Source organism: Alexandromys fortis, unplaced genomic scaffold, assembly GCF_014885135.2.
Source record: "Alexandromys fortis isolate MF-2015 unplaced genomic scaffold, M_Fortis_MF-2015_v1.1 scaffold_128, whole genome shotgun sequence".
Classification (NCBI taxonomy): domain Eukaryota; kingdom Metazoa; phylum Chordata; class Mammalia; order Rodentia; family Cricetidae; genus Alexandromys; species Alexandromys fortis.
The window spans coordinates 3,412,671-3,435,558 of record NW_026068012.1 but is presented as its reverse complement, the minus strand read 5'-3'; the positions used below and the strand labels follow the sequence as shown (position 1 = coordinate 3,435,558).

The 22,888-nt window shown below is 42.2% G+C and overlaps 1 protein-coding gene across 1 annotated transcript in view; it reads left to right on the top strand.

The window, feature by feature from the left end:
• The window catches only part of Dscam (DS cell adhesion molecule), a 444,522-nt gene that overhangs the window by 224,923 nt on the left and 196,711 nt on the right, over positions 1-22,888 (top strand). Inside the window, exons 9-10 of the mRNA XM_050162107.1 lie at positions 5,334-5,612; positions 16,078-16,197. Coding sequence (XP_050018064.1) covers positions 5,334-5,612; positions 16,078-16,197 — 399 coding nt within the window. The remainder of the gene's footprint in view (positions 1-5,333; positions 5,613-16,077; positions 16,198-22,888) is intronic.

Below are 22,888 nucleotides of genomic sequence, written 5' to 3'. Positions count from 1 at the left end.
GCCTGTCTAGATGATTTAGTAAGCTCCAGGTTTGATGAGAGACCCTATCTCAAGAGAATTAAAGTGGAGAATGATTGAAGAAGACACTTCTTCACATACACATGTACTTTAACTACTCATATATGTGCACACATAAACACATGCACACATATGACACACACAACATACACACAAAAAGAATGTCCATATATATATATAATATACACATATACATATATCTCCTAGGAGATTTGAGAGGCAAAGGTCTTCATGCATTCAGTTCAGCGGCACAGAACAATGGTGTTAGAACAATGGGGTGAGGGTGACAGGTGGATCTCAGGACTCAGTGGCCAGTCGCTCTAGCCAAGTGGTAAGTCCTTGGTTTACTGAGAGACACTGTCTCAAAATTAATGTAGAGAAGTCATCAAACAATGTCATCCCAATATCAGTATCTGTCCCCATATATGTTCACAATCATGAGCACACCCACCCTCCGCACCACTCCCCAAACCCTGAATTGAGATAACATTGCTAATTATCAAAGGTTGACTGGCACTCAACCCGTGATCTTTCATTAATGTTCTAGACTCCTTTTTAAACAGAATACAGTTTTATTTCTGGGAGTAAAAACAGAAGTGGATCAACTTTATTTAACATCCCTAGTATGAGTTTAGAAGGAATAAGAGCAGAAGCTGGCATTTGCAATAGTGGAAGGCTCTCAGCCCCCGCCTTCCTAAATACACAAACCTGGTAATGGGTGACATTTAACCGTTATTTACATACTTCTTGCAGAAAGGTTATGTCAAAACCCAGTGCGTATCACACTCAGAAGCCCCACTCCTGTAATATTGCCAGCTTTTGCTGTCAACAGGATTTGGGCGCTTTGCTTCATTTAAGAGGGTGTTCTGAACTGGGTGAGGAGTTGACATATCTTGATCATGTGGTTGAGCGCTCTAAAAGGTTGTGGAAAGAGGATGAGGGGTGATGGTGGTAAGTTTTATTATTATAACTGATTATTAATGTTATTGTTAGGTGGTTCAATCTGGCAGTTAGGTTTTAGACCTCACCGAGGCAAGGCCTCTGTGCTGCGCCCTTGTCGGAATGTTTAGCATTTTGTCGTCGATAACTCTAACTGAAGCGAGAGGCAGCAGCAATGAGGTGATGTGGGTAGTTAATTGGTCCAGGCATTTAATCTGCTTTCAAGAGGGGGCCCATTCTGAAATAGCGATGAACAGCACAGGCTCAGATAGCAAACCTGACTTTCCCCTGACTCATTGCTTATTGCACCATAAACGTTTGTATGTTAACTATTTTGGACCTTTCTATGAACACATTACATTTTAAATATGACTTCTTATCTTTTTAAATATACAAACCATGATTCCCAATTTAGTCTCAATTGTCATCTATGATTTTTACAGAAAAACCAGCCATTAGGGACAGTGTGTTCCTGTACAGTGCTTCCCAACTCCAGACAAGCTACGTGCTCTTATCCATGCCTGACTCCTCACCTCCCTTTAGCTCCCCACTGTGGTTCTTCACTAAGCCAGCCAGGATCCCTCATATCTCAGCATCTAGTTAGAAGAAGTTATGAATAATGACTAACCAAGATGGTCATGGCAGTTTAAAATCATATGTTCAGAGCAGTGCCTTATGTCCTGAGTGGCATGCATGAATGAGGTTGTTGGCATTGGTTTTAAGGGATATACATACATACATGCATACCTACCTACCTACATACATATATACATACATATAATTTATTTTCTGTATATGAGTGTTTCTTCATGTATATATATATATATATATATATATATATATATATGTGTGTGTGTGTGTGTGTGTGTACCACATCTGTTCCTAGTGACCATTGAGGTGAGAAGAAAATACCAGAACCCCTGGAACTGGTAATGATGATTTTGAGCCCCCATGTTGGTGCCAGGAACTGAACCTCTGTGAGAGCAACCACCACTCTTAAACTCTGAGCTATTTCTTCAGCTGTAGTATTGCTTTTCACTATGTTGAAAGCACACCTCTTGACTTATGTTTTAGATATGTTTCTTCAAGCCATGTCTGAAGTCATTTACAAAGCTGTAATTGTGTCCCTTCTAATTCCATATGTTGATGAATTTTAAACTTTTGGAAAGCATTAAGTTTTGGGGTGTGTGTTTTCATATGCATGTGGCCTATGCTCACCTATGGACAGGTTCATCACCTATGTGGAGGGTAGAGGGGGATGCTGGGTATCTTACTCCACCATTTTCCATCTTGAGTCTCCATCACTGAACCTGGAGCTAGATGAGCAGCCAGGAAGCCCGCGTGTGTGTGCGCGCGCACACACACACACACACACACACACACACACACACACACACACACACCACTACACTGTTGAGGTTACAAGTGCACATAAAGCCATGTCTGGCTGTTTATGAGGATAATGGGGATTAGAACTGGACTCTTCATATCTGAACAGAAAGTAGTCTTACCTTCTGAGTAATCTCCTAGCCCCTGTCTTGGATTTCATGTGGATTTAAATGCTGCTCCATCTGTACCCAATTCTTTCTGTCTACTTTTGGGAAATAGTATGCACGTGAGGTTCTTCTGTCTTCCAACTCTCCCTGCATAAGGGGTTGTTGGTATAGCTCACAACTGTTGAACACAATTATCTAGATCCACACTTTAAACTTGTTTTGTCATTAATGGTTATATATAGATGCCTTCCATAGGCTGGGGAGATGTCTCAGTTAAGTGCCTGTCTTACAAGCATAGGAGCATGAGTTTTATCCCTGGTACCTACACGAAACAGGCCAGGTGTGGTGATGCACACTTCTAATTCCATCACGAGGGAGGTAGAGACAGGAGGGTCCATGAGGCCCTCTAGCCAACCAGCCCAACATATTTGGAAAGCTCCACAACAAATGGGGTCCCTATTGCAAAACAGACAAGCTCCTTCTGAGGGACAATGGTCTGGTTGCTCTCCTGCCCGTGTGCATACACGCTCTCATAAGAACACACACACACACAAGTCCCTTACTTTCCATGTTTGTCTCGGTGGGTAGAAAATAAGCATATATATGTTTTTTATCTTTGTTAAAATTCCTAGGGAAATTTACTTCTTTAGATGTGGTTTTGTTGCTTCTCCTCTTAAAGGCACAGGAACTGAATCAAGCACTTAAAGTTCACCGAGACACTGCCCCTGGTTGTTGAATCACTATCATGACTTATTAATAACTCGGGGCTTTGGTTGTTATTTATAGATAGGGAAACTGAGGCCCAGGGACTGGCTAAATGCAGATCTTAAGTAGTATAGCTGGATGGGCAGCTATGAAGCCTAGTTCCAAAGCTCTTACCTTAGAAAACTGATCTTCTATTCTGATGGCAAGCACCAAGCTAGCAAGAGGGACCAGTGTTTGTATAAATATGATGACCACTGGGGTTCTGTGTGTAAGAAACCAGGGATGAATAGTGCAATCCTCTATATTACAAAGTATTAAAATCCATTCACTATCAATACTGTCTGTGCACATAGTGAACAAGAGCTAAAGAAGGACAAGTATCTTTGTCCGACTGGTGTTTCCCCCAGCCCATTGCTGCTGTGAACTAACACATCTCATGTGCCCGTTCCTGTCTATAGCTCCACAGAGAGTATCCTCCTGGGGCCCTGCCCCTTAGCTCAAATCAGCTCTTTGTAGACCCAAAGCTGTGACTCCACCTTGAGAAACTGTAATGCTCTGGACATCGGCTGTGCTAATTGGTTCCTTCAGCTGTTTTTGTTTCTAAATCTCTCTGGTTAATATGAAACTCAAGCCTCCTAAAGACTAGACCATCTAGCTCTGGGCTGTGTTGGCAATTCTGAGTTCCGGCTGGCAGCTGTTTCTGAGAGAATGTCGTAGCAACAGTAATAATGTCAAGTCCCCAAGTAGCCATGACCCTGATGTGTTGCTGTTTGCTGCCTACGTCTTCATGAATACTGCACTTGGCAGCGAACCATGTGCTATGTTTATTGCGGGGCTCATGGCATACAGTGGTGGCCACGCACATGCCAGCTGCCCGCTGAACAACATTTCATGAAATGAATGAGTGATTGCGTACCTGTTCTCTGCTTAGTCTTCTCAGCTGGGTTCCTGACGTCTCCCTTGAGTTGATAGTAGAGCTGAATCCATAGTGGATTAATGAACAGACACTATGGATATCAGCTTGCTGTTTGCTTCCCCTTCTGTCAGTTCATCTGGCATGGTGTCTTTTTAACACAAGCCATTTTGAGCTTTAGAATTTTAGCTTATAGCATATGTTATTTTCAAGCCCTCAGAATGAAATGTTTCTTTTTTATTTAAAAAAATAGAATATATTTTCCTTTAAAAAAAGTACATGCAAAAATACAATAATGACTAGCAGCAGTACATGCTGCAGCCTCAGCCAAATGGAAATGCTTGAGCCCTCCTGAAAAGACCAACTCCTTCCCAGTCAAAGGGCAAAGCACCTTTTTGGGGGCTCTGTTTCCCAGCTGCAGAAAGCTTATGGATGGTATATTAATAACCTGCCTATCCCGAGGGTTCCAACCGGGTTCCTTTGGCTCTACTTTGACTAGACTATGATTTTAAAGAGTCTCCTAGGTCATCAAAGGTGACAAGGAAACATGGCCTGGAGGCAGGAAGACAAGTTTAGGAAGGGATCAAATTAAGAAAGGAACATCTAGAATGTTTAGCTGACTCTCTGACTGGCCAGACTGGCAGCATAACCTATTCCAACAGCACAGATACCTGGCTCGGGTCCATTCGTGAGTAGAAACGCTCTCTAGAGCACATGCAAACTGTAACGGGTGTAGAACATCCCCCACTACCTACGACAAGTAGCTGCAGTGTGTGACTGTTACTAGTCAGGTAAATGAGCTTGAGAGCTAACACTGGAACCCATGGTCCTGTTTGCCACTCAGTGCCATGGTAGCAAAACAGGAAAACAAGAGCCTCCATCACACGCCATGTGTAAAAAAGACACACCAGACCGAAAGCCCTGTGAAAGGCTTCCTTCTGAAGAGCAGTTCAAATGTTGCGAGCCAAAAGTAAATTCTGCTGTATTGAAGGGAATAATGAATCATATTTGTTGAATGACAGAGGAGCCTTGCTTTGCATTAAGCATGCTGAGGAATTTGAGTGATAGAGGTACACTTGCCAGCCTTCTATAGTCTTCTATAGTTTTATAGAGAAGATTTATAGTCTTCTGTAAGTCTATAGCTTATAGACTCCTGGATTGTACATGTGGGTCACTGCACATTCATTGGCAAATGGCGTAAGATACAGTAAAATATCAGGCACTCATTATTGTCTTCCCTCTGTTACTTTTTTTCTTTCTAGTTCCACCTTTCATCCAACCTTTTGAGTTCCCAAGATTCTCCATTGGGCAAAGGGTCTTCATCCCGTGTGTGGTGGTCTCCGGGGACTTACCCATCACCATCACCTGGCAGAAGGATGGCCGGCCGATCCCGGCAAGCCTCGGGGTGACCATTGACAACATAGACTTCACCAGCTCCTTGAGGATCTCCAATCTCTCCCTGATGCACAATGGGAATTACACCTGCATTGCCCGGAACGAGGCGGCGGCCGTGGAACACCAGAGTCAGCTGATTGTGAGAGGTGGGTGAAGCGAGGTAGCCCATGCAGCGGGATCTGATGGCGGCGTGTCTTGAAATATTGTGAAAAGGATCAGGAACAGGAGTTCTTTATTCTCCCACTTAAATAAAGAAAAGCACAGTTATAGAAATCAATAACGAGTTCCTCTAAATTCTGAAACAAAATTATATTTGTCTAATCTCTAATATGTCCAATAAAATGGCTTAGGATCATGTACAAGAGAAAGTTGTGGAATCTGATGAAACAGGGCTTCCACTGAGCACATAAGGTTTTAAGGAGAAAAATTTGTTAGCCCTGACTTTATCATGTTTATTATGTATAAGGCTCTTAATCATATACCTTATCATGTGGATTCATAGCTGTTGAAATGAACATTTACAGGACTGGAGAGATGAGTTAACAGTTAGGAGTGTGCACTGTGCTTGCAGAACACCTAGTTCTGGGACCAGTACTGGTCCAGTAGTTCACAACCACGACTGTAACTCCAGCTCTAGGAGATTGAGGACTGTTGCCTATCATGGCACCTGCACTCACAGATTCCTCCAACCACAACCCCCACCCCTGCCCCACACACTTACTTAAAAGTAAAATAAACCTTTAAAAAATAACATTGACTAATACCATATATCACAGCTTTTCTAAAGAGCTAAAGCATGGTAAAGATTTTATAGAAGGGACTCTCTTTGCTCCTCACTTCTCTTTAGTGTTAAATACATCATTGTTTGGGGGAAGCTTTTGAGATGGTTTAAATTAAGATTACTGTCATAGTATCTATGGTCAACAAATAAAACAGGAGAGTCTAGTGTACAGAGAACACTGGGAGGGATCTAATGCTGCAAAGATGTGCTGGTTTTGCTTCAAATCTTTAATGTTCACACCAGAGCCTCACAATGGTTCTTGTTCCAAGTGTGGCATAGTACTAGTTATCCACCAACCTGTCAAGCACAGATGTGATGAGATTTCCTGATTCTCTAAGGCTGTAATCATCATGCATATTGAGAAGGTAGCTATGAAGGAGTGATGCTGGTCTTTTGGTCTTTTAAATCCCCAAATATTGGCATCTCTATAGTAAAAGGAAGCGGTGGGCTGCATTCCTGGCGCCTGGCCTCCCAGCTAGTTTACACCGGAAATAATTACATGGAAACTATATTCATTTAAACACTGCCTGGCCCATTATATCTAGCCTCTTTTTGGCTAACTCTCACATATTAGTTTAACCCGTCTCCATTAATGTGTATTGCCACTTGACTGTGGCTTGCTGGCATGAGTCTAACCAGTGTCCGTCTCAGAGAGGAAAACCGTGGCATCTGCCTGACTCTGCTTTTTTTTTTCCCAGCATTATGTTTGGTCTACTCCACCTATCTAAATTTTGCCCTATCAAAAAGCCAAGGCAGTTTCTTTATTTGACCAATGAAAGCAACTCATAGAAAGAAGACCCTCCTGCACCACGTCTCCATGCAGTTATTATCTCTAGGACCATCAATAGTGGTCTTCCTTGAGAAGAGGGTCCCTGTCCTTCCTCAGTCTGGAGCTGTGTCTTCTCACACATCTTTTTTTCTGAAAGAAATGAATGTTTATCTTAATCCTCACCAACAGAACCCAGAGAGTGCTGTGCACCTGGAAGTTGTGGGAAGAAGACAACTTCACATATTTGGAAAACAAATAAAGCAAAACTAAACCAAAACACTCTTGTAATGAATAATCAAGACACTAGATCTTCATTTAAAAATAAAAGATACACAATGACTATGGGAATTAGGAAACTTCTTCCCTTTCCCTTACTTTTACAATGATAAATAAAAATAGGAACCTTTTGTCTCAGCTTCCCAATTTTTTCCTCCAAGCAGAATGACCATTGTTTGTGAAGGGCATAACAGTGCCTTGACTATCTTCAATATAATCTACTCTGAAGGATTGAGGTCAGGAGAGACAAACAGTAGATTTTAAAAAAAGAGAGCATGCTAGGATGATGATGATTATTATTTATTATCATTATTACTTGAGAAACAGTAACCGGCATCATTTTGGCCAAGACTAATGTCAGCTGAACTAAAATTGGCTTCACTCCTCAAGTGACAGAGTAGATTTTAATCTCATTAGTCATGGACTTGTTCAAAAATTAGCTTCTGTTACGTGTACAGTGTCAGCAGGTGGGTGACAGAGCTATGGGGATAGAATGTGCTTCATGTACTGGTCACTCTGACTTGAAAAGTTAGAGAGAGAAAGGTGTCATAGGACAGAATCTCACATGAACTGCACCATGGAACCCCCAGAACATTGAAGATCACATGTGTGTGACTTCTCGTCCTAAGCCAGATCCATTAAATGCTCATTTCTGAAAATAGATCTATCTCCCTTCCCTGTGGGAAATTAACTTTTTCTCCAAAATCACTGGTAAGTGATTATCAGATTTTGCCAAAGTTTACAATGTCACAGGGAGCTCTAAAGGTCTAGCTTCCAGACTGTAGACCAGGCTAAGGAATCAGACAACCTAGAGGTGGTGCAGGTCTTGACTACTCATGACCCATTCATTGATCTTATAGTGGGCTCTGACATGTCCTCTATTGGTACCCTGGGTTTTGACCATGTGGTTATTCAACAAGTCTACTCTTTTCCCTTCATGCCCAGAGTCTCTGACCAGGGTGGCAACATCAACTGACTTATCTTTTTATTTTTCTAATAGTTCTTTCAGAATTTTGAGCCATGTGGTTTGGCCTTAACCACCTCTTCCCAACTCCTCCCAGGTCCACGCGCCCCTCTTCCCTACCCACCCAATTGTGTCTTCTTTCTTTAACACCCATCAGTTTCATTTTGTGCTGTCCATATGCTCTTGGAAGTGTGGCCTTCTCTAGAGTGTGGTCAACATTCAAGGAGTTACATTCTTAAGGAAAATCGACTGTTCCTTTCCTAGTAGTTATCAATTGCTAACAACTTCTCAGCTATAAGTAGAACTTCATGTCCATCTTCCCACTCAGTGCTATTTTTTAAATTCTGGTTTGAGCTACATGGGTCTTGTTCAGACGGTCACAATCACTGTGAGTTAATATGTGCAGTTTCCCTGCGGTATTCAGAGGATATTGTTTTCTTCATCTACTTCCTCTAGCTCTTAGTGTCTTTCTGTCCACCCTCCTTCTAGGATTATCCTTAACCTTGGGAGGAAGGTATATTCTACAGATAGGGCTGAGAAGTCTTCAGTTTCTTATTCTCTGAACCTTGATCAGTTGTGGATCTCTAGTTAATCACCATACACTGCAAATAGCTTAACACAGAGACCCACAACTGGTCACAGTTCTCTGCTGAGTGCTGAAAGATGCACATATCTATGGATATGATGATAAGTCATTAGAAATTGGTTTAATATCATATCCATTTCTGACCCAATAATGATGCAGGTATGGGTTTCATCTTGTGGGGTAAGCCTTAAATCCAATCATGCAATAGTTGGTTACTTCCACAATGTTTTGAAACACAGTTTTACCAGTCATAAGGTATGTCTTGCCAGGCTGGTCACTAATTGTAATTCTCTAGATTCATAGCTTGGTAAGGTGGATGATTACATTTCTTCTCTGTTAGCTTTCCTAGCACTTTTGGCATCATGAAAGCTAGCCAATAGGGATGATGCCTACAGGTGTGTACCAGAATGACATCTCCATGTTCTATGATCCAATATTTGATGTCTTCAGCAATGGGATCTTACTGCAAAGTTCTGGAGGGCAACCAAAAGCATTGGCAATAACCTATAACATTTGTGGGCTATATAACTTCACTGGCCAACAACTCCAAAAGACATCACCCATTCCTGGTACTGTGATTTTAATTATTAGCCTATAGCAGGAGCACTGTTGCCATGTTATGTGTGTGTATATAATAGGAAGCATCTATTGTAGTAGGTTTCAGTTATCACATTGCTGCTGTGTGAGAAATTGGCTGAGCTATAATGCACAGAGAGTGATACTCATTACCCATTCCTAGTGACAGCCCTCCACCAGCCTTGTCCCCCCTCCAAAGGCCCCACAACATTCTAAAGCAGCACCTCCAGCCGAGTTTCCATGGTCCAAGCACATGAGTGACATTTTGCATTCAATCCACAGCACACATTTATCTGATAACAAGACCATGAGAGTGTCACAGGCCCCATGATGAGGGAAGAGGTGAGGGTACAAACCTAAGACGTTTCAACTTCATTGTTTTCTTAGTAATGTTGTAAGATATTCCCATAAAGCCTCACCGACAAGACGACCTTAACATGAGATGAGCAAGGCCAACAACAGACACCCCAAAGTGCATGGGGTACAACCCATGAAGCCTCAACTGTCCACAAGATCTACAGAAATGCTGAGGGTAGGATAAACAGTCTTCTCAAGAGCAGAGCACACCGATTGGTAGTCTAATACTGAATGGTCAAACCTGGAAACGTACATACAATAACAAATGACATATAGACTGGTCAGGTTATGTTTAGGAATATATGTACCCAATGATAATTAATGAGAAAAAGAGGCCATGATTTTGCAAGAGAACACATAAGCATTTATTGGAGGGTTTGGAGGGAGGAAAGAAAATGGAACAATGATACATCTCAAAAACAAAGTTTTTAAAAAGTGAGAAAGGGTATTTACAGAAAATATATTCTGATTAAAATTGAACTCGTACAGCATAACCAGTTTGGGAATTTGTATAATGCAGATCTCATGGTAGGTCATTGTCCTGTCATAAAATCAAGTCACCTTGAAGAGCTTATAACTGGCTTCTGGGTGTGGAGAGCTGGCTCAGCAGTTAAGAGCACTGGTTGCTTTTGCAGTTGGCTCATGTGCAATTCCCAGCTCCCATGTGGAGCCTCACAGCCATTGGTGACTCCTTCTCCAGAGGACCTGATGCTTCCTCTGGCCTCCAGCACTGTATACATAAATACAAGGCAGTCAGATTACACATGCACATAAATAAAAACATAAAATCTGACAAAGCACACACACAACCCTACAAGTAACCAATGTCAAGGTCCCTTCTAGCTATTTTTCATCTCATTATTTCATCAAGATAGTGGCTAAAAGAAAAGAATCTGCCAAACACTGTGGGATATGAAGCCCGGTGAGCACTTTTTCCTCTCTTAAAGTCTTTCCTCATGGCAGTCTTTGTTTTGTTTCCTTAAACATCTTCCTAGTGATGTTTTTGGTGTTTTTGCATTTTACTTTCTAAAGAGAAAGGAAACTATTCATAGCTATGAATCCTTAAAACAACCATGGTTAATTTGTAAATCTAACACTTTGTACTTGCTTTCAATGGCTATACCTTCTTTAATTTTATTTTAGTTCTTTCCATCATTATCAACTCTGTACTCAGCATACATACTTACCAGACCCTGCTATAGTTCCTGGGATGACAGAAGGTCTTCTGGGCTGTAGAGAGCTTCTGGGCCAATAGGAGAGAAACAGGTAACAGATCAAGCAGTATGTCAAGTAGCAGAGCAATCACTGAAGAAGGAAGGGGAGCTAGGGGACTTGGCTTAGGGGACTCATGCAGCGATTCCTAGGGGAATAGGGGGATGGAATCCTGAAATTTTAGCAAACGGCCACTAAGTAGGACAGCAGCAAAAAAGACTATGTATTCTGGAAAGCCTGTTAACTCTGAGGGTGGGAGGTGGCACAGGGCGGAAAGTGCTAGTTGAAATCTGTGTGGAGCGTTAGCTGCAGGACTGACTTGACTCAAGGTCCTGGGTCCTAAGGAAAGTCTCAAGGCCATGGGAATCACTTAGAAGCATAGATCACCTTCTGAGAAGAAGTCAGCTGGAGAGTACAGAGGCCTACAGCAGAAATTTCCTGCTCCCCATGAGAAGCAGAGACATGGAACCCAGGTGGTAGCTGCAGGAAGTATCAGGGTCATTGCAGAAGTTTCTCTGTTGCCCTTGGTGACCAGTTATGTTCAGGTCTGTGTGTGAAGGGTTGATGACACACCTTCCCAAGAGAGCAGCCAGTGCACCACTGTCCTGGGTGTTTGTTTGAGCTGTCTCTCTGATGGTCCCATTCTTTCTAACTTCCATACAAAGTAACTGAGGAAGGGCAGGCTCTCCAGGCTCACACCCGCTGTGAGTGCCAGCCCTTTTCTGTGGTCTGGAAACAGTGCAGCTGTGCTCAAAATTCCAGCTTTTGATGTAAATGGCCAATGTAAGTCAGGGACTTTTTAATCAGTGCTTTAGCCACAGTTTGCACTGAATAAATGAAAACAGAACTTTCAGGTGACATTAAGGCTCTTTCTGCCCACTGACACCATTCAGAGAACATTCCACATTGCACACCGGGGCCTTGACTATTAACTTCAGAACACAGCTGGTGCTTGGTTCATGAAGGATGCGAATACTAAATTGAGGAAATACATCACACAAAAGTACATTTAAAATAGTATATCAAATTTCTCTGTGCCTTTTACTTTAATCTTTCATTGGAATTGAGAAATGTCTCTGTCTTAAAATCTTGGTCTGAGATGTGGGGTGGGAAACATAGAAACAGAATGAGGAGTTTAGAGGTCTTGAGATCGCCTGTCACTGAGAGGGTGGTTTGGGGAGTCTTGGAGTGACAGGCTATTAATTACAGGAGCAAAACATACCTTGATAGCAGGGAGATTGATGTTCTTGATAAGATCACAGATTTCATGGAGGAATGTACTCCATGGACCTTGATATGTAATCAGGTTCATGCAGAAAGAGAGGGTGTAGACACAATTGAACTTTCTGTAGCCTGACAAGACCCACACGGCTGTATGTGCATTGTCTATGTGAGCTTGGAAACATGGGTGACTTCTTTGAACCTTGACCTTCTCATTCATACATAGTGGGAATTCCCCTGTGACTTCTAGGCATTGTAAGTTGCTAACAACCTTTGGGCTGGAGCATGTGGTTACCAGAAGCGCCTCCATCTCCCCTAAGCCTAGTGAATATCCTGTGATCAAAACAGCATCCAAACCCTGTACTTAGAGTCTGTTCTCACTGGGTGCAGAACCTGCTGTGAGAGACAGTCAGTTAGAGAAGCAATACCAGGCAGCTGTACTAAAAGTGGGGGTGAGGGTTCAGAGAAGGGATGAACTTTCAGTGGAGACAAAGCAAGGGCAGGTAGGAACACATCAAGCAGAGGCATGGAGAAAAGAGTGAAGACCCAAAGCAAGACCATCCTGGTGACTAGTGAACAGGAAGAACTAAGGAATGGCTTCAGAAAAGCCTATAGGGGAAGTTGGCCAAGAGCCCGCAAAGCAACATAGGAGAATGAGCATGATCAATAGCTCATGGTGTTGTAATGGTTTTCCAAGTATCGTTTACGTCACCGGATGGAGAAGGGGTTCAAGTGGGGCACTGGTGACAGGAATGACAAATGGAGGCTACTTAAGTTAAGAGACAGTATTGCCCTCACCTACTATTTGCATTTCTCCTGAGGGGAGACTGTCATCAGAACTGGCTGCAGATCACTTAGCTGGGTTGTAAATCCTGCATCCCCAGTAAGAGAGAGTAGGGAAGATTAAGATCAAAGAAAGCAGAAGGCAGTAGAAGTTGCTTTAGTGAGTGATCTGCTATCATGGTCAGCTCACACTCATTCTTACCTGCTTCTTTCTAAGGAGCCATCTGGAACGGATACCAGCAGCCTCAGTATCACCAGGGAGATATAAGAGAAACAAACTCTGAGACTCCACCTCAAACCCAGGAGTTTCCCACTCTCCCTGTGATGGGAAGGGTTAGGATATGGTTTGGCTATGAGCTCAGTGGTATATATTTTCTTCCATGTTGTCTCAAGTTGCATTCATTTGGTATTCTCTTTATCATAGAAATCCAGAAACCTGCTTATTTGTTTTCATGAAAGCATATATCACTGTGAGACCCAGAAGAGGGAGTTCTATGAGGAGAGAGAAAAGCCTACTGAGGGAACCCATGGGCTATCCTTACCAGTATGTGGGAAATTCTTGAGTAATGACATCGGAGAATTATTCTACTAATCAGGGACCATTTCCATCTGTAATTACACTGTACTTACCATGTGTTAATATCCCATATAGACATCTTTGATGAGTTTTTAAGCAGAATTTTTTAGCTTAGAGCCAAATTGAGTGAAGGGTCATGGATGAGCGGTAGCTGAGCGTGTGCCAGCTGGGTGTCTCATCTGGTGAAAAAGCAGCTCTTCCTCTCGGCAGAATTAGCTGTGGGTTTGCCTCGCACACCACGGAAAATGAGTCTAGTGTGCTATTTTAATTTTTAATCGACCCTGAAGGTTGTTGATCATTTTAATTAGAAAATTAGGGATGGTGTGATGGTACATGAGAGGGTACCCATATCATCCTGGAACTTGAGAGGAAGAAGCAGGAGGGTTGAGAGTTTCAAACGAACTTGAACTATACATAAAACTTTGTCTCAAATAAAACAATAAATAAACAAACCTAACAGTATGAGCTGGAGATGTGGCTGAGCAGTTAAGAATACTGGTTGTTCTTCCAAAACACTCAGGTTCAATTCTTAGCACCCACATGGCAGCCCATAGTCACCTGTAACTCCAATTCTAGGGGTCCAATGCCCTTTTCTAAGTTCCTTGGTCCCTGAACATATGACGTGCAGGCAAAATGCCCATACATATAAATTTTAAAAAGAAATATTTTTTTAAAAAAGGAAGGGAGGAAGAAAGATAGTGATGGAGGAGAGATGGGGTAGGAAGGAGAAAGGAGAGGTGGGAGAGAAGAAATAAGACAAAGAGAGAGAAAAAAATAGTCTGTGTAATCTCTCATATTTTCCTAGGATTAATCTCCTGGCCGTAAGGCATTGGCTTTTATTAATTTATTCCAAGTACATATAAATATGATCAAATGCATTTTTCTCAAAATGTTACTTACATGACGTAAAATTGCTGAACAGTTTACAAATATTCCAGATCCCATTGCTATGTGAGTGCTTGTTTCAAAACCGGGCATCTGAATTTACGAAAGGAAGCAGCTCCCAGAGTCATTTCTTTCTTCCCACAAAGTCCTGGACTTTCTGATCCTCAACTCATCTTCTCCTCATAGCAGTCCTATGTCATTGGTACCACAATTATCCCCAATGTATGTACCAGGAAGTTGAGTCACTTTGTAATCTAAACGAGGTCCAATGCAAGAATCAACAGAACTGGAAACGGATGTGTTCATCCTGAGCTGTGTTCTTCCTTGCCACTCTCACCTTTCCATGTTTAATGTTTTCTACAAAAACAAAACTAAAAATGAAACAAAAAAAACTAGACTAAAAAAATGGATAAAGGAGTTGTTCTCTCCTGAGATTCATCTCCAACTGCTTCTCTTTCTTGATATGGTTCCCTCATCCTTGGTTACTTCATGACCCAACTGGTCTCCACTGTGGCTCGAATCCTTCCAGAGTGTTTCTAAACTGTTTATTTCAGTGAGATCCTAGGCACCTCCGCAGTCCATAGCATGTGCTACCTGGAATTCCCACCTCTCTGAAGTACCGAGGTCCACACGTGTACCTCAATATTGGGAATTCTAGAATCTAAAGCAAGGAAGATTAATCTTATCAGGTGTGGGAAGAAAGAGAACACTTTTTGTATGCCACATGTTTAATATACAATGGAGGCAACCCATCTCTCTCACAGTGCATAGTTATCACACGAGGAGTCCACCCCACAGGGGATCCCCAGTGTACTGTACATGTACTCAGTAGACCACTGTCAGATGCCACCATTTCTAAAAGAATGTTGACCTGTTTATTAAGACTCACACACTACTAACCTCCTAGTAGTTTAGCACAAAGCATTGGGCTGTAAGTAGAGAGTTGAGTATGCTATATGTTGGGATTGATCTACCCAGCACCTCACAGAATTCCTACATAATCAGGTTCTGAATCTCATTGGTACACGAAAGTCATCTTGGCACCTCCCATTAACCAACTCTGTGGTTCTACTTTGGGCCTGCCCAGTTCTGACTTATAGGGAAGAATGGCTCGTGTGTCCTGGCGGGGTGTCTGGGGCAAAGTTCATCAGCATGCCATGCTCTCTGCTACCTCTGGGGAATGTTTGTCAGTTTTTTCATCTTCTGGTAGCAGAAAGTCTGTAACACTTTGAATAGGTCCTAACAACGGAAACACTCATTCTTGATAAGTACAATTTGGGGAACATATAATTTACTTTCCATTATATATTGGCCATTATTCTATTCTGTGTGGAGTGAATTCCTGACAGTCTTGAGCATCACATGCCATTGGGTTGGCCGATGCTCCTTGCATCTATGAAAAACCAGTTTCCCTCCTACAAAACAAAATCTCCACTAAAAGCAATCTGTAGATTACCCTCCAGGACCCACACTGTTTCCCCCGTTTGTCTGAGCTGCAAACATGGCTATTGCTTTTGTATTTGTGTGACAATTCTTCTACTTGAAGGTTTAAAGAGATAATTGTTTCATACGTTCACAGCTTTGACCAGTGGCCCTGTCTGAATGATGTCACTTCTCTTTGCAGTTCCTCCCAAGTTTGTGGTGCAACCCCGGGACCAGGATGGGATCTATGGCAAAGCAGTGATTCTCAATTGCTCTGCAGAAGGTTATCCTGTGCCTACAATTGTGTGGAAGTTCTCAAAAGGTATGAAGCGACTTGAACTGTTTATCGCATGCTCGACACACGGGATGCTGTCAACAAGACTTGTCCTTTCAGAGATGTTTTTCTGCAGGCAGATATGTCATTCTCCCTCTCCCTAATCCATCTCATGTACACCACAGTGGATCCCTAAGGACTCATCATTCAAATCACGGAAGTGCCCCTAACGTGTTCTTGGAATGGCTTTCAACGCCAGTAAAATATACCTTCCCATCTTTATAATGACTACGGGTTACTCAGAGACGCCTGCCGACACAAATACAAGGAGTGGGGCCCCAGTGTTGGAATTATTCATTGCTGGAAATTATTCCTTAGATACCTGGCACTCTGTGCTTTTAGAGAACTAAAGTTAAAATAATTGGCTTTTTAGATTTATCGGGATAAGGTAGAACCCTACATATAGTCACCCCAGGGTGCTTCTGGTAAGTGACTGGTGTTCCTGCTTCCACACCTCAAACACCTAACACCTCCTCACGAGGATCGTGGCTCATTTTGCTGGTAGATCACGCAGTGAGCATTTGTGAGATTACAATGTGTGCTGTGGAAGCTGAAGGTGATACCATTTTAGACATGAGGAAAATCATTTCCATTCACAATACAGTTTTCTCCAGGCAAGGTCCCCAACCACCCCGAATGAGGAAACTCTGTCTTCACATTCTGTGATTTACTCCTCCAAAGACCAAGAACCAGGCGTCTGTTTAGAAATGAACAGTCATGATCTCCCCCAGCCAGTGAAGATGCGTTGTTCATGGTTAATCATCAAGAGTCTGCTTTCTCCCTGTTCCCTTAACTACAATCTGCATTCTAGGCATTTCTTTTTATAATAAATTATCTTCTCCCTGTGAAAACAACCACAGTGGAGGAAAAAGCAAATGGTAAAGTTGCCATCACCTTCCTGGTGTAGATTGGCTGAGAGAGCAGAGGGGCTTTGCGTGGTAATTAGGAGAGCAAGGGAACTCATTTAAAAAGAAAAAGAAACACCCTTCCCTGTTGTACTTTTTCTCCCACCTGTGGGAGTCACCTTGATAAAAGATAAAAACTGCTGCTGAGTTTCTTCCCCTGAGACTTATTTTTAGTCATATCCAGAGCCCCATGTTTCATTATTAGATTGGAATGGACAAACAGAACAAATTTGATTTAGCTCCTATCTGCAGCATATTGGATAGTGTGAACACTTTCTTTGACATTTACTGTCAAAATTATTTTTAATGTTGCCACTCACACACGGCCTCTGCTTCTTCCTGATGCTATTTCCAGACTTTTCACACCCCTGAAATAAACCTCTTTTCATCCACTTCAGTGTCTATGAGACTAATTGTTTTGTGCAGGTGACTTCCTAGAAGTGGCCTAGCGAGACTCCATGGAAGGCCCTTGTCTGTCTTATCCAACGGACTTTGCCCCCAACAGTGACAGGATGTGTGCCCCTTTCTCTCTTCAAAGATGAGATCTTTTCCCTTGTGTTATCTTTACACTTGTGAGTGAAAATGGCTTTCCCTTTTTGTTTGCATATTTAGACAACTAATTGTGTTAAGATTGTTGCATTACTTGTTAACTGATATTTCTGTTCCCCCTTTGGGGACTTTCTGAGCCCTGTTACTGCCATATCTGTCTTTGTGTCTTGTTTGTGAACACACTCTGTACAGACTCCACAACCCACATTTTCATTTCACCTTTTCCCATCACTGATATGCACATTAAGTCATAGTAGCTTTTTCATTTATAAACTCCCCATGGAAATTCAGATTATTGGAGAGAAAAAAAGGAAACAATAGAACGATTGCTGTTGTTTTTAATCAGGTCTGCCAGTACGGTCTTCAGTAGCAGATATGTACAGATATGGTTTCTTGCATCTGATTACGTGATCCTCTTTGGTTTGTAATCCTAATTTTCCAGTTAACAATATGCTGTTGATCTTTTTTTTTTTTTGTAGTACCAGATATTGACGTTCAATATGTGTTTTGAAACATCTGCGGGTTTATATTAACAAGTCAGCACTGCCAGAGTTAAGATAAAATTTACAGGCTAGGTGTAAAGGTGTGGGTAGCTCACACCTTTAATCCCAGCACTCAGAGGCAGAGGCAGGCTGATCTCTAAATTCAAGGCAAACCTGGTAAACAGAGTGAATTCCAGGACAGCCAGAGCTACACAGAGAAACTGCCTTGAAAAATGAAAGTGGGTGGGAGCTTTACAAAGATTTACAAGAATTACTCTTCCCCCTATGTAGACAGTAGAGTTTAATTTATGCTTTTAAGTTTGGCTTTTGATTGACAGGTAACTGTGCACATGTGGCATGTGTTCTTCATACCTGCGTGCATTGTCACAGACACAGCAGAAGAACTGGCATACTGCCCATGCTTTCTTTGTAATAAGACCACTCCAAAGTCCTTTCCCCTGGTTCCTCTGAAATGCATAATATATTGTGGCTATGAAGTCATCTTGCAATGAAACAGCAAGACAAAGTGCATCTGTCCTTACCAATGAGATCTGCAGTCCACTGCCCAGTCTTGTGCTAGCCTCCCTCCTAATCCTCTGATGTCCGCCACTCTGTTTTCCTTTTCTATAAGACCAGTCACTTTATACCAGTCACTATAACTGGGTTACTCAGCACGAGGTCCTCTGGCATGTGTATGTCCTCACAGATGACACACACTCTCACTGGCTCGCCTGAGTTATCAGAGACCCTAACCTTGTACCTTTACGAGAATTATGCCATTTCCTCCAACCGCTATAAACTAGGGAGCAACTTCAACATTCCCAGGGAGGATGGGTCAGCAGGAATGGCTCCTTCTGTGACCTAGGTCTGCTCCATATAATGGCTTCTTCTCTGACCTAAGTCTGCTCCATTTTATAATCTTTCCAGAACCGCATCAGCCGTGCTAGCCTCCCCCTGGCTCCCTGGCCACCTCGCCCACTCCATAAAGGAATCAGCAGGCTGTGCTGTATGTACTTAGGCAGGCTATCATGCCATTGCGTGGTATCTCACTAGATTTCAGGTGTCTCTAGGACTTCCTTGTGTTTGGCTTTTCTTCAGCTCTTTATTCTTAGAAAATGCCGTGCTGTGTTCCATTACATTGATCTTTGTAGATGTGTTTATTTTTCCCCTGGGATTATTTTCTGTAAGTAGAATTGCTCCCTCAAAGTGTAAACAATTTTTATAGCTTTTAGACACATTGACGGTTTGCACAGACTTCCTCAGTGTGAAGTAGTGCCTGCTTCCTAGAACAAGAATAATGCTGCGTTTTATGCCCGATTCGTAATGGTTTCCAATCTAATAGAAGAATGGTTTGTGCTATTTTACTGAAGCAATAAAGATGACACATTAAAACTTATGTTGATAATGGAATATGTTTCAAATAGCATAGTCAGTGAGGACAAAAGTCCAGTTCCCTTAAATACGACAGCGCACAGGACTGGAGATATGATTCAGAGGTTAAGGGCACCAGTACCTACATGGTGTCTCACAACCATATGTAACTCCAGTTCCAGGGCATCCACTGCCTCCTCTGACTTTCTGGGCACCAAGCACACAGATTATACACAGACATATAAATATTCACATACATAAACTAAAACTATGTCTTTTTAAATTATTAATTAATTTTACATCCCAAGCGCGACCTCTCCTTTCCCTCCTCCCCTCTGTCCCCCCAACCCACACCTCCTCTGTAATCACCCAGAAAGGAGCAGGCCTCTCATGGGCTTCCACAAAGCATATCAGGCTGCTATAAGAGCAAGCACCTCTCCTGTATTCAGGCTGCACAAAGCAATCCAGCATGAGGGATAGGGTTCAAACTCAGGCCATTAGCTGGGAGACAGGGGCCTTTATCTGCTTTATTAGTTTAGATTCTCGAAGGGAACAGAACTGAGAGAATAAAGACAGAGAGACAGAGACAGAGGGAGACAGAGACAGAGAGAAAGAGAAACAGAGATGATATAAAGATATAGATGGGGATTTGGAGTGGCTTACAGGCTGTAATCTGGTTACTCCAACAGTGATTGTCTTACACCAAAAGGCTGAAAATTCTATAGTTGTTCAGTCTACAAGACTGGATGTCTCATCTGGCCTTCAGTCTATGTTGGTATCCTAAGGAAGTAGGTTCTAATACCAGCAAAGAACTCCCTCAGCGACAGGATAGATGGACTTGCCAGTGAGAGTGAGATCAAGCAGCCACAAAGCAACAACTTCCTTCTTCCATCTCCATTTATATGGGCTGCCCCAGATTTAGTATAGATGTTCCCACTTAATAATCTGATCAAAAAAAATCTCTTATAATAATGCCCAGAAGCTTGGGTTTTTAGTTGATTCTAGATATAGTCAAATTGACATTTAAGATTAGCCATCACAAGTATGTTGCTTGGAATATTCCAGAGATATCAAGGGGGACACAGTGTCTGGAGAAAAGTACATGACAGGATGTTGCAGGGGTTAGACTCCTCTGTCAATCACTGTGAGCATATGGCTTAGCCAAGGGGCATGGGACCCTGTGCTGGTGGTGATGATGGATTCTCTATTCTGTAAAGTTAGAGGCAACCAAAGCAGTCCATGCCATAACAGGACCACAGTAATGATGGTGTGTTCCCAAACCAGATGGGAAAGAGGCAGGAAACATACTAGACCTGCCTAGAAACATATGTCATAATGAGTTTGAAGCAAGGTAGAAGGATGAGGAGTTGGAAGCTGTCTTTCTGTAACAGGCAAACTGGATGTGTGTATGGAGGAAACGAGGTGTTGGAAATGTGCCCAGGTCTTTGCCCAAAGCTGTGAGAGGAGAAGATCTTGGGCTGGGAAAGAGGGAAGGAGTTTTTCTTTGCAGAAGCAGCCATGAGTTCCCATAGCAACAGTTCTGTGTGTACTAAGTGCCCTCCCTTTCTGTCTTCCTTCCCTTGCCCCTCCTCTCCTCCCTCCTTCCTTTCTTTCTCTTCCTTTGTCAATCTTTCACTCTTCTTCTTCTTCTTCTTCTTCTTCTTCTTCTTCTTCTTCTTCTTCTTCTTCTTCTTCTTCTTCTTCTTCTTCTTTTTCTTCTTCCCCTCTCTCCCAGTCTTTTCTTTTTTTCATTTCTCTAATGCGTTTTCTCTCCTCTGTTCTCTCTCTACTTTTCCTCTCTCTGTTTCTTCCTTTACTCCTCTATGCCTCTCTTCCTTTTTCTTTCTCTTTCCCCTCTTTTTTCTTTATTCTCCTCCTCATCATCATCTACTTCCTCTTTTCTTTTATTACTTTCTTCTCTGTGTCTCTCTGTGTCTGTCTCTCTTTCCCCTCTACTTCTTCTGTCTCCTTTCTGTCTCTCTGAGGAGCACTTCCCCTTCTCTAGGGCTCCTCTAGTCTCCCTTTTACTCTGATACCACAGGCCCCACTTCAGTTCCCCACAATGCTGGGTTAGTTTTATGCCCCTCCAGTCCCTCAGCCACAGCATTTTCTGGGGAAGTGTGAATGGAAGATGGCTCATTCGTTTCCGGGCTGCCCAGGCATGAATAATCACACAGAAACTATATTAATTGCAACACTGTGTGTTCAATGGCTCAAGCATATTCCTGGCTAACTCTTATATCTTAAATTAACTCATTTCTATTAATCTGTGTATCACCACAAGGCTGTAGCCCACCGATAAGTTTCTGGTAGGGGTCTTTCTTCTTCGGCAGCTACATGGTGTCTCCTTGACTATGCCTAATCTCCCTCTCTCTCTCGCTCTCTCTCTCTCTCTCTCTCTCTCTCTCTCTCTCTCTCTCTCTCTCTCTCTCTCTCTGTGTGTGTGTGTGTGTGTGTGTGTGTGTGTGTATCTGTTCTGATTTCTCTTCTGGCTTTACTCTGCTAAGCCATTGGGTGAAACAGCTTTATTCATTATCCAATAAAAGCAGCACATATACAGAATGACATCAGGAGGGCCATTCAAGCTCTTCTGTCTGGCTTTTCACCACAAAACACCATTCACCTTGTAGGAGGTTGGTGACTCATACCCTGTCATGGAAGAAAATGCTGTTGCCTTGTTTTCCTTTGGAAAACCAAACAGTCAATGTGAAAGAAGTGAAGATGTTTACAGTGTGCCCCTGGTGCTGTTCGTGTGGGATCACCTTTCCTATAGACGTTGTATGCCCATTTAAGGTGGATTCAAGTTACTTTTTATTTCTAGACTTTTTGTAAATTTTTTTGTTATAAGTATTTATTCTTTTCATCCTCTTTAACCCTCTTCTCCAGACTCCCCAATTCCATCATCAGACATCATCCCTTGTCACTTTTCTCAATGATGTGTTGTTCTCATTTTAATTTGATATTTCCCAGTTTCTGTTATTTTCTCTAACATAACTCTGCTCCTTTCACAATACTATTTTGCTCTCTGCTTTCTTCAACAGTTTAAATGGCTGACAGTTTGCTATAGACATGTGACTATCTAGTATGTATGTAACTCACATATATTTTTCTGGTGAAATTTCCTCAGCTGGATAATTTTTTTCTTTCTTCCATTTTTTCCTATAGTACTATTCTTAGACCTTGGAATCTGTAAGAAGACTCAAAGAAAGTTCATGTGACTAGAAAGAAATTGCTTTATATCAGCACATGGTCCCTCAATTAAAGCTGCCTGTTTAGCCAAAAAAAAAAAAAAAACCCTCTTTATCCATCAAGTTGTTTTTGTCTGGGACCCTCCTTTCCCTACCTATTCTCTATAGCTAGACTTCCCTTCTT